This window comes from Mobula hypostoma, chromosome 11 (genome assembly GCF_963921235.1).
Source record: "Mobula hypostoma chromosome 11, sMobHyp1.1, whole genome shotgun sequence".
NCBI lineage: Eukaryota > Metazoa > Chordata > Chondrichthyes > Myliobatiformes > Myliobatidae > Mobula > Mobula hypostoma.
The window spans coordinates 8,002,042-8,014,932 of NC_086107.1; the positions used below are offsets into that span (position 1 = coordinate 8,002,042).

Genomic DNA, 12,891 nt, shown 5'->3' on the forward strand with positions numbered 1-12,891 from the left:
GGTCACAGGGAGAACATACAAACTCCTTACAGACAGCGGAAGAATTGAATCCAAGTCGCTAACACTGTAATAGTGTTATGCTAACCGCTATGCTTCCATGCTGCCTGGCCCAGTTGGTAGGGGTATACAAAATCATAAAGGGCAAAGATAAGAGAAATGCAAGCAGTCTTTTATCACTGAGGTTGTGTGAGACTAGAAGTAGAGGTCATAAATTAAGGGTGAAAGGTGAAATATTTAAGGGGAAACTGAGAGGAACTTATTCACTGAGAGGGTAGTGTGAGTGTGGAACATGCTGCCAGCAGAAGTGCTGGATATAGGTTCAAATGCAAAATTTCAGAGAAGTTCAGGTAAGTACATGGAAGAGAGGTATATGGAGGGTTATGGAGTGGGACTAGGCAGAATAAAAGCTGGGCATGGACTAGATGGGCTGAAGGGCTTTCTTCTGCACTGTAGTGCTCGATGACTCCATGATACTAATGTAGCTTCCAAAGATGCATTTGTCATCGTCCCTGAGCACTTCACTTATTCAGGTTAAAAATATGAACAATGTCATAAATATTACTGCACATAAAAATATATAACTTTTTCTCAGCTGATATTATTCTACTGATGAACTGGAATTATTAAATGTTCCTTCTAAATTCCCTTCTCTTCCTATAACATCAGTCATGCTAGTTTAAATTCTACAACTCCTGTGCTTCACTCTCTCTCTATATATATATATATCTTTTTTGATTTAAACTACTTGTATAATTATGTGTGTGTGTGTGTGTGTGTGTGTGTGTGTGTGTATGTGTTTGTGTCTTATTGTAATTTACAGCTTTTATTATTATGTATTGTAATGTACTGCTGTCACAAAACAATTTTCACAACATATGCCAATTATATTAAACCTGGATTCTGGTTTCCCATCTAGAAATAATCTTTTCATGTGTGTATTGTGGCAGATTTTTACCATGTGCAGTCAAGCAAAGTTTAACCAGTGGACAATGTCAGATGGACCAGCCTTCCTTAAGAAGTCTTTGGTTCTTGACAGTAATTTTTCTCATTTTCCATTGGGGAATACTGAGGGTGATTATATCACCATTCTTCTGTAGCGTAGAATTGAAAAGATATCCCAAAGCAATGCTTAAAATCATTTTAGTTGTGATACTTCATTTACTATATTCACAGGCTTAAAACATATCATCAGACAGACATCAGGGATGGGAGAGGCAGACCAGCAGGGTGGGGAGAGAAGGAGCACACTGCAAATACAATATTAATTTTAATCAGTATTCAATGTGATATTGAAGTCAGACTGCATTGCATCACTGAGAACAGATTTACAAATGATGGCAATATCCTAACATGGCAAAAGGTAGATTTTATGTGGATAATGTAGTTTCAATCTTTCTAACCAATACTCAAAAATGATTTAGAAAAACTTACAAATCACTTTTATAAAGCTTTACAAAGAATGTTCAAAAGATAGTCTAAATACCAAGAAGCAATTCTGACTAAGTAGCACACCAACTGAATGCTACTCAAATCTTGTTTTTAATTATGATAGATGTTGGCTGCAGTTACACTGGCAATGCACTGCAGAGAGAAATATATATATTCTTCCCATAAGTGTATGGCATTTTGTATATGTTAGTCCTGACCTGTCTATTTAACTACTCTTTGCTTTCATATAAGAAAAAAATTGAAATACAGTGTTGAATTGACATATCTCTCCCAGATTTAAAAAAACATTCAATGATGAAAATTCAAATTCTCTATTTTTATTGTGAAATTTGGCAATAATTTTTAAATGTTCAACATACCTCAGCCAGCCCAATGCATGGCAAGCACATATATAATTTTTTAAAATTAGAGATTAATAATGTTTAAAAGCACATTACATCTATTTTCTGTAAAATTATATATATAATGGAAATAAAATGATATTTTAAAATTATCTAGTTGATGTAAATAAATTAATTGAAATAAGTTAACTGAATTATTTAATATAATTGAAATATATTTGATGTATTATCCTGCATGGTTAGATTACACTAGAAAGTTCATCATACTAATGCAAAGAATATTCCCTATTTTGACATTCATATTAAATTTTAATCATCCAAATCTTATAGAATTTACATGTCCATTTTACATACGTACTGTACACAGTATTTAAAATGTAATCTGTTGCTGCAAGGAATATGTTGTCACTTTAATAAGACCTGTCCCAGTAAATATAAACTGCACCACATTTTATGTCCAGTGTCATCAAGTTCATGGCTATCGTAAAGTAAAAATCACTTTTAAAAATAGCAGAAAATGATTAATTTAGTACAACCTTGTGCAATTAAACTGTCATCTGAAAATAATCAGATTCTTCAAGGAGAACTCTGTCTTGAATACTTCATAAAAATTGACACATAAATTCTTAATCACATCACTCATATCCCCTCTTTGTACGGTTAACTAAGTTGAGCTCAGAGGACAGATGAGCAGGTGCCGCAAAAGAAATCATGGTTCTGAGATAAGATCGATATTGGAAAAAAAGAGTGTATAATGCACGGACTCAAAGCATCCGTCATTCCCAATCCTGAACAGTCAAACTGAAACATGTGCTGCAGATAATTTGACACACAAAGAAGAAAACCTCAAGTAAATTATCAACAATTGTTGAGCATCATATGTACCCAGTATACTGTATAATTGTGAAGGAGAAAACGCAAGTTTAGAAATAAAAACTGAGACATGATGTCATGTATAATTATGTTCTGAAACTCTGAAATACTTAAATAAATGCATAATATATACACACTTTTAAACGGAATTGTATAAAAAAACTTTCCAGTGCAGTCCCAGATGACACATTAAGCTCTCCAAGCAGTTGAATGGCCTGTGAATGCACAGAACCTGTTGAGTTATACTCCTGCAGAGAAACTGGCATAGTGTAGCACCCAAGGGGCTCTTTACTTGTATCTTTACTGAGTGCCAGGTCTATTCAACAATCAGTAACAGTTGTACGTTTCACAGAGTACTTCTATTAATTCAAAATGCACAGATTTTCCCTGAATTCCGGGGGGGAGGGGGAGGGGGCGGAATGTGCGTTCCACCATGGTGGAGTTTTTATTTGATTAAATTTGATGAAATATAGGCAAAATAAAATGCAACGTTAAGGAGAAGTGTGGAAGGAATAGACTTTAAATTGAAAGGTGGTTCTGTCTTCTCTTTTTTTTTGATCTGTTTAGCTATACGAAGGCAATGAATGACAGCTACCCAGCTTGAAGCCTACAGAAAACACTGCCTCCCTCTTTCAGTCACTATGGTGTGGCTTTTTCACACGTTCCTTCCCCAGCAGTGTTTGTCCCCAAACAGAGGAACGGAGCACAATAGCATTCCAGCTGCAGCATCTCGGCCACCAAAACAACCATGTAATGGGAATGCTAATTAGATGCCACTACCCAGGATGACTGAAAGTGTTAAAAGTTTTTCAAAGCTATTAAACTTATTTTTTATATGAATAAAGAAGGGCAAAGAAAGACATACAGGCTTATGTCTGCTAGTTTCAAGCATATTAAACGGGCACAGAATGGACATGATTAGTTATTAATTTAATCAGGCCAAAAGTACAAAGTACATTTATTATCAAAGAATGTATATCATATACAACCTTGAGATTTATTTCCTTGCAGGGACACACAGGAAAACAAAGAAATAGAATCCAAGAAAAACCATACATAGCAAAGACCAACAAACATCTATAGTGCAAAAGAGGACAAATACTTTTTAAAAAAGTAACCAAATAATACAGAAAACGTGAACTGCAGAGGCCCCAAAAGCAAGTCCATAGGCATTAGAACATAGGCTCATTATGAAATTAATGCAACTGTTCTAATATCAATTTGCACTCCTTTATGTTCCAAATTCTTTACCGATCCATTGCATAAAAGAAATTAAAATCTACAGCTTGATAATTAGGTTTGAGTATACTGCTCTTTGTACTGTTTCATTTTAACCTAAATAGCAACTGCTAACTTTTATTCTTTGAAATAGATTTTGCTCACCATATTACTTTGTATTATTTCACCGACTGAATCATGGGGTAGAGATTGTGAAGTGGGACTTTAAAAAGACCTGTCTCTCTGCCGCAGTTTAAAAAGAGTCCCCTGTTAGCTGAGAAGGAAGAGGGTGGTCTGTCATTTCTCGTGAATGAAATATTTGCATTCACAGCAATCCCGAGTGTGTGAATTGCTGTAACATTTCACAGTGTGTCACAGAAAGATTAGGCACATGACATCTTACACTGAAAGACAGATACAATTAGCGTCATTATTGTTGGCTCAGAGATCACAGTGAAAATATTCTGGCCTCCACTGGGTACTGGAACACATGTATTACATGTCACATTTATTTAATGACATAAGTGTCAATCACTGTCTATAATAGACATGACTGAAAAGAAGCCTCTTTAAAAGTGTTGCATCTCACCTGCTTTCTGTAATTCCTTGCAGCCTTCAGCTTTTGATTTATTGCCTTTATGATTCCCTGGATGTACGCCGTAGATCCGGACAGAATGAACCCTTCCCCTTTAGAGACCCAGACAGGTCCACGGAGAGGTGTGATGGAATTCTGCAGGCACTTGTCGAGCAATGGAACTGTAGAAAAAAGAGATCAATCCATTCTGTTGCAGACACCAACCTGAGGCACAGATCAGAATCTAGACCAACAGTACTCAGCGTCTCTTATTTATATATACCCTGAAGAGGCACTGACTGGAGCAAGTACTGGATTACTAGTGGTCACCATCAAGGGGTATAGATATTTATACATGTGTACTGAGCCCCCAACTGTACAGTCATGAGGTTTCCCAAGTACACCTGAATAGGTCTGAGCTGCGCCTAACTAACTGCACATGGTGTCGTGGTGTGCACTCATTATCTTATCTTTTCATTTATCACAGTTGGGTTGAAGCAAACCTTGCTGAAACAAAACTTTTATTGTTCTGAGACTTGTATTATGTCTCTTTTCTTTATATAAACTGATTTCCATCCCAGAGGAACAGATGTGTGCAAGAATTACAACAGGCATTGATGATTCCCAGTACAATGCCAAACAAATCCTGTCCACTGTTATAAAGTGCAAACACGTCGGACTATATTGTCACTATTCAGAAAGTAACTTCCATGGCTATTTTCATTCAATCCATATTTATGAATACTTAAAAACTCTCAATGAAGTCATGCTTATATATTAAAAAAGGATCATTTTTAAACCACCAATTTAAAAGTACTTACATTCTTTGCATAAATTACAGTTTAGTATTTAATTAATAGGCAATGGTTGAGTTGCCAATTCAAAATATATAAAGTACCAAATAAATTGTAAATAAAAAATCACAAATAAAGAATGAAATAATCAAACAGATAAATAGATAGAAAAATAAATACCTAAATAAATAGATCCAGAAATAAATAGGTAGATAGATAGATAAATACATAAATGAATAGATAAATAGATAGATGCATATATTCACAGATAGAAAGTAGGTAGATAGGTAGATAGATAGATAAAATATCTAATCAGACTGAACCCATTTTAATTCCCATTACTTTTATATGCAATATACAGTTGTTTGTGCATTGGTCAGTGATGGTAAATAAATATTTTTAAATCATATCTACAGTTTTGATTCTGCTTTTTTGGGGATCGATGCACCAGCCCTGGTTTACCTACAGCAAGCTTTCAGATCACTGCCTGAATGCTGATATATGTCACCCTGATCATTCTTACTCAGCCAAAATTAAGCCAACAGCTGCTGTGACTTTTTGTTTATATGTTTGCCGTCACATTTTTCCTCCCTCAGGTGCTGACGAGAAATGGTTAAGCAGTCATTTTTCTTAAATATTGATGCCTATCCGAATTTGTATTTTTTTTTATTAACTACTGAATGGAATGACAAGAGCACGATTGCTGTACTTAAAGCAATTTTTCACAGCTGCTTTGCTTTCCTCCGTGATCCCATTAAATTGACAGGCCCAGCCTTCAGGGTTTCTAACATTACAGTTATGGAACACAGAGCTGATTTCATTTTTGTTACTCGGTGTACCTAATGGAATATGGCTTTATCCATGAGAAAAAGAAGACATTACTTAAGGTAATATATATGTACAACCAGAAAGAACATTCAAATGTCTCTTGCAGCAGCAGTCTCTGTTCAGCACCTGGGTTCCTTAGGTTTCTGAGAATTAGTGGGCTTGCTGTGTGCCAATAAATGTGTAGCGGGCTCAGAATCAAAGTTCAAAGTTCAAAGTAAATTTAGCACCGAAATACATATCTACCCATCACAACACTGAGATCCAATTTCCTGCAGGCATTCGCAGTAAGTACAGGAAAAGTAGTAGAATCAGTGAAAGACCGCATCCAACAGGACGGACAAACAACCAGGGTGCAAGAGACAACACACTGTGCAAATACAAAAGAAAAAAATAATAATAGAAAATAAACAAGCAATAAATATCGAGAACATGAGGTGAACAGTCCTTGAAAGTGAGTCCATTGGCTGGGGGAACAGTTCAGTGATGGGGCAAGTGAAGTTATCCCCTCTGGTTATTCAATCGAGTAATTCTCTACTTTAGAGAATGTAGCGTGAGTCGTAGCTTTTTTTTTTCTCTCCCCCTCCTCAAGTTGTTGAAGCAGTTATGCATTAAATATGCTGGCAGATCTTTTGCCTGGGTAAGTGGAGCAAAATGTATAAATCGTTCATGCCTTGCTGCCTCAGTTCAAGGATTGTCATTGATCATTTGTAACTATATCCACTCCTTGTTCCATGAGTAATGGGTTCATCAGATGTACGGTTAAATTGAGAGTGATGAGGCCGTACGCCTGTAAAAGGGAGATGCCATGTTCCAGGCCGGCCTCAAAACAGCATGGGCTCTAAGGCCGATATTCAAAACCACCACACTCATCATACGCTTGCTGGTTCTGAATGGGCTCAAGAATAGTAAGCACCGGGGTTTTTACAATATTCTTTATCTCTCTTACTTATTCTACCACCCAGATTCCTCATCTCCTAACGACCGTTGGCATATAAGTAGCAAAACAATTTAGAGTCTTAACTGACCTAAATTATAAGGTCATTGTACAGAGCGTGTCAGAATGTAATATAAAAATGCAGTTTAATCCATCCCTGTGCAGAAAGAGCTAATAATACAGTACTTTAGTGTTATATGCTTCAATGACCTTCGACTGATTTAAAAATGGTGGGGCTAAAGTAATTAAAAATGTGCATTTCACCTTCCGAATATTATTAATGGTGAGGGAAGGCTAAAATATGTATTTCCTGTAGACACAAAGTAAACATATTGGAAGTTGTTTGAGGAATGAGGGGCATGTTTAGTTTTTGTTGATTATTTTATGGTGAATTATGCTCAGTGGCCACTTTATTAGATGCAGGAGGTACAGAAGGAAGATAATTAGGTGGCAGCGGAGTGTATTTCTTTATGTTCATGGTCTTATGCTGCTGTAGCCCATTCATCCACTTTATGGTCCAATGTGTTGTGCATTCAGAGATGCTCTTCTGCACATCACTGTTGTAACACATGGGTATTTGAGTTATTGTCGCCCTTCTGTCAGGTTGAACCAGCCTGGCCATTCTCCCCTGAGCATTCTCATTTGTCACTCACTGGATATATATATTTTTTATTTCTTTCACCATTCTGGTCAATGAGAGTAGGCAGTTTAAATGGCTCGGCATGTACTAGATGGGCCAAAGGGACTGTTTCTGTGCTGTATTTTTCTATGGCTCTACAACTATTCTCTGTAAACTCTAGGGACTGTTATCTGTGAAAATCCCAGGAGATCAGAATCTTCTGATGCACTCAAGCCTCTCGTCTGGTACCAACAATCATCCCACGGTCAAAGTCATTTAGATGACATGTCTTCCTCATTCTGATGTTCGGTCTGAACAACAACTGAATCTTTTGACCATGTCTGCATGCTTTTATGCATTGCATTGCTGCCAAATGAATGGCTGATTAGATATTTGCATAAACATGCAGGAGTACAGGTGTACCTAATAGTGGCCACCGAGAGTATATCGGTGGAATTTAATCTGTTTGAAGATTAGAGGTTTTTGTCTTGCATTTGCTCTCATTAACTTTTCAGAGAATATTTTACAAATTTTAAACTGTGGCTTTGGGTGCTTAGGAGAAAACATTAGCTCGAACCTCCACGATGCTGTTACAGCTCAGGATGTCATAGTTCTAAGTTCAATTCTGATGCCACCTGTAAGGAGTCTGTACATCCTCCCAATGGAATATGTGGGTTTTCTCCAGGTGCTCCAGTTTCCTCCTACAGTCAGTCCAAAGATGTACTGGCTGGTCGGTTAATTGGTCATTGTACATTGTCCCATGATTAGGCTAGGGTTAAATCAGGGGTTGCTGGGCAATGAGGCTTAAAGGGCCAGTTAGAGTCAATTCTGCACTGTATCTTAATAAATAAAATAAAAAAAACTTCTTTTTCCAGGCAATCTATAGGAACTGGTCTTTGGGCTTCACGTGCATGAATGGAACAGGATGCCTATACAAGTTGTACCTTCAAAGACTCTTTGCCCATCAGGCATGGCCAATTGTCACACTTCAATTTAAACTCAAGAGAATGATTATACCAAGCAATGGAGGAGTTCATAATCTGTGCGCCTGCTTCTGAAAAGAAGTTATCAAAGTCAAAGTGGATTTATTATTGAAGTATGTTTATATCGCACTACCCTGACATTCATTTTCTTGCAGGCATTTATAGGAAAATAAAGAAATACAAGAGAATTTATGAAAAACTATTTCGAAACAAAAACCACAACAATTAATGTGCAAAAGAAAACAAATTGTACCAATTAAAAATAAATAAATAATACCAAGAACCTGAGTTGTAAACTCTTCAAAGTGAGTCCATATGTCATCTAAACTTTGACAAGCTTCCATAGATATGTGGTGGAGAATATATTGACTCGTTGCCTCACAGCCTGGTATGGAAATATCAGTTCCCTTGAATGGAAAGTCTTACAAAAGGTAGTAGATATGGTTCAGACTATCACAGGTAAAGCCCTCCCCACCATTGAGCACAATCACACAGAGAACTGTCGCAGGAAAGCAGCATCCATCATCAAAAAACCTCCACCATCCAGGCCATGCTCTCTTCTTGCTGTTGCCATCAGGAAGGTGGTACAGGATCTTCAGGATCCACACCTCCAGGTTCAGGAACAGTTACTATTCCTCAACCATCAGGCTCTTGAACCAGTGGGAATAACCCTACTCAACTTCACTCACCCCATCACTGAACTGTTCCCACAACATACGGACTCACTTTCAAGATCTCTTCACCTCATGTTCTTGATATTTATTACTTGTTTATTTTTTTTTATATTTGTTCAGTTTGCTGTCCTATTAGGTGTGGTCTTTCACTGGTTCCATTATGATTCTTGGATTTATTGAGTATGCCCATAAGAGAGCAAATCTCACAGTTGTATGTGATGACATATATGTACTTTGACAATAAATTTACTTTTAATTTTGAACTTTTGAACTTTGTAGAATCATTCAGAGTTGAGGTGAATCATTCAGAGTTGAATTACCCGCGCTGGCTCGGAAGCCTGATGGTTGAAGGATAATAATTGTTCCTGAATCTGCTGGTGTGGGGCTTAAGACTCCTGTACATCCTGCCCTTGATTATGGACGAGGTACCATTGATGAATTCAAGATTCAAGATTGTCTAACGTCATTTCCCATGCACAAATGTAGAGAACAAAATAATTGTTGCTTAGATTCGATGCAGCACAAAAAAAAAACAATAAGATGAAGAATACAGTAATGATAAGTAGCAAGATAAATATAAATACATAAGATGGTTTATATACATAGACTGACTGTATAAAGTGATGCTAGGCACAGGAATGTCTGTATATAAAGTGACTCTGACAGGAACTGATAAAGGAGTGGTGGAGGGGGATGTGGGGAGGGGCGGGATGGGTTAGTGGATGAAGGTGTTGATCAGCCTTAATGTTTTTGAAGCTGGTGATTCTGGCATGGATGCTAAATAGCCTTCTGCCTGATGGGAGTGGAACAAATAGTCCATGAAGAGGGTGGGTAGCATCTTTCATGATATCACTGGCTTTTCTCAGCAGCTTGCTGCATACGTGTCCTTGATGGCGAGTGGCGGACGCCAGTGATGTGTTGGGCAGTTTTGACAACCCGTTGTAGGGCCTTCCTGTCCACCACAGTGCAGTTTCCGTACCATGCAGTGATGCAGTGATTATTCCTTGCTTTTCACTGATGAGCTGTTTGTCAGAGAAATCCATCTCTAGAAGGCATTAACCCCGAAAATGCAGAAAGAAGGAAATCTGAGCCGTGGAACAAACACTGCTCAGGTGTGGAACAAGCCCTCCTACTGTTAAACTGGTGTACTTTGTGCTATTTTACACAAATAAAACAAAACCCAGGTATATCAATTTTTATTTCTTGGTCTCATTAGCTTGAAATCTCACATTCAGTTGTTAACAACAGGCAAAAGATGACGTTTAATAAAACCAACATTTTCAGAATCAGAATCAGGTTTATTGTCACCAGCACATATTGTGAAATTTGTTAAATTAGGAGCAGCAGTATAATGCAATACATGATAATAGAGAAAGAAAAAAAGGGGAAAGAAATAAATCAATTACTGTAAGAATATATGTGTATGTATATTAGATTAAAAATAGTGCAAAAACAGAAATAATATATATTAATAAACAAGTGAGGTAGTGTCCAAGGGTTCAATGTCCATTTAGGACTCGGATGGCAGAGGGGAAGAAGATGTTCCTGAATCGCGGAGAGTGTGCCTTTAGGCTTCTGTACCTCCCTCCTGATGGTAACGATGAGAAGAGGGCATGCCCTGTGTGATGAGGTCCTTAATAATAGACGCCACCTTTCCGAGATGTCGCTCCTTGAAGGTGTCTTGGATACTATGGAAGCTAGTACCCAAGATGAAACTGGCTAAGTTTACCACTTTCTGCAGCTTCTTACAGACTGTGCAGTAGCCACCCCCCCGCCCCCCCATACCAGACAGTGATGCTGCCAGTCATAATGCTCTCCACGGGACATCTACATCTAAGTTTTCAAGGGTTTTAGCTGACATACCAAATCTCTTCAAAGTCCTAATGAAATATAGTTGCTGTCTTGCCTTCTTTATAGCTGCATTGATATGTCGAGACCAGATTAGATCCTCAGAGATCTTGACACCCAAGAACTTGAAATTGCTCACTCTCTCCACTTCTGATCCCTCTATGAGAGTTGGTTCGTGTTCCCTCGTCTGACCCTTCCTGAAGTCCACAGTCAGCTCTTTCGTCTTACTAAAAATGAATGGAAGGTTATGCTGCAACACCACTCAACTAGCTGGTATATCGCGCTCTCATCTCCATCTGAGATTCTACCAAAAATGGTTGTATCATCAGCAAATTTATAGATGGTATTTGAGTTATACCTAGCCTCACAGTCATGGGTACGGACAGAGTAGAGCAGTGGGCTTAGTACACCCCCTGGGGTGCGCCACCATTAGCCGTCAGCAAGGAGGAGAACTGTAATGTAAAATTTAGTTTGGATTGTTTATATATAAGACCATAGACTAAAGAGAAGAATTAGGCTATTTGGCCCATTGAGTTTGCTCCACCAGTGGCTGCTATATTATTTGTCTCAACCCCCTTCTCCTGACTTTTCCCCATAACCTTTGACACCCTTAATAATCAATAACCAATGCAACTCTGCTTTAAATATACCCAATTACTTGGCTTCCACAGCCATTTGGAGGCCAAGTCAATGTGGTCCACAGACTCACCACCCTCTGGTTAAAGAAATTCCACCTCATCTCAGTTCTAAAGGGATGTCCTTATATTCTGAGATTGTGTCCTCTGGTCCTAGACTCTGCCACTATTGGAAACATCCTCTCCATGTCCACTCTACCTAGAATCTAGGCCTTTCAATATTTGCTAGATTTCCAAGAGATTTCCCCCCCTCATTCTTCTAAACTCCAGAGCCGTCAAATGCTCATCATCAAGCAAAACACCATATCACACCAATGATCTATATCCTTTAAAACACTTGGTTAACAAATTTTTAATCTATCCAGTAATGTGGGAGGAACTCAGTCTACGTTTCAGGCTGTAACTTTTCAGACATGCTAAAGGGTCTCGACCCAAAATGTCAACTGTTTATTCCTTTCCATAGATGCTGCCTGGCCTTCTGAGTTCCTCCAATATTTTGTTTGTGTTACTCAGAACTTACTCTTGTTTGAGATTCTGCAGATGCTGGAAATCCAGAATAACACACACAAAATGCTGGAGGAACTCAACAGGTCAGGCATCGTCTATGGAAATGAGTAAACAGTCGTAGTTCTGGGCTGATACCCTTCACCAGGACGGGAAAGGAAGAGGGAAGAAACCAGAATAAGAAAGTGAGGCAAGGGAAGGAGTACAAGCTGGAAGTTGATAGGTGAAACCAGGTGAGGGGGAAGGTGGGTGGGTGGATGAAGTAAGAAACTGAGAAGATAGTCAGAAAAGGTAAAGGTGCAGAAGAAGGAACCTAATAGATGAGGTTTAAATAGATTAACTAAATTAACTTAGTTAATTCAAATAAGGGTTAAGCTTGCCAATCTCCTATTAGTCCTTTCTTCCTCCTTGAAATAAATGTGATCATAGCACCTATATCAGAGCTGCAACCTGGTACAGGTTCCATGGACAAATTGCCCAGGTTAAAGCTACAGGAAGTTTCCTTTTTGCCCATAGCCAACATGAGGGACCAAATAGTGGAAAGAAGTTGTATTGACTTAAACAAGTTCAGAATCTTACATTCACATTTATTAAGTGTCTTAATGTTCAATAGTTCC

At 38.0% G+C, this 12,891-nt stretch overlaps 1 protein-coding gene across 1 annotated transcript in view; it reads right to left on the bottom strand.

Annotated features, from left to right (window-relative positions):
• The window catches only part of LOC134353570 (doublecortin domain-containing protein 1-like), a 610,678-nt gene that overhangs the window by 487,137 nt on the left and 110,650 nt on the right, over positions 1–12,891 (bottom strand). The window contains exon 8 of the mRNA XM_063061626.1: positions 4,471–4,637. Coding sequence (XP_062917696.1) covers positions 4,471–4,637 — 167 coding nt within the window. The remainder of the gene's footprint in view (positions 1–4,470; positions 4,638–12,891) is intronic.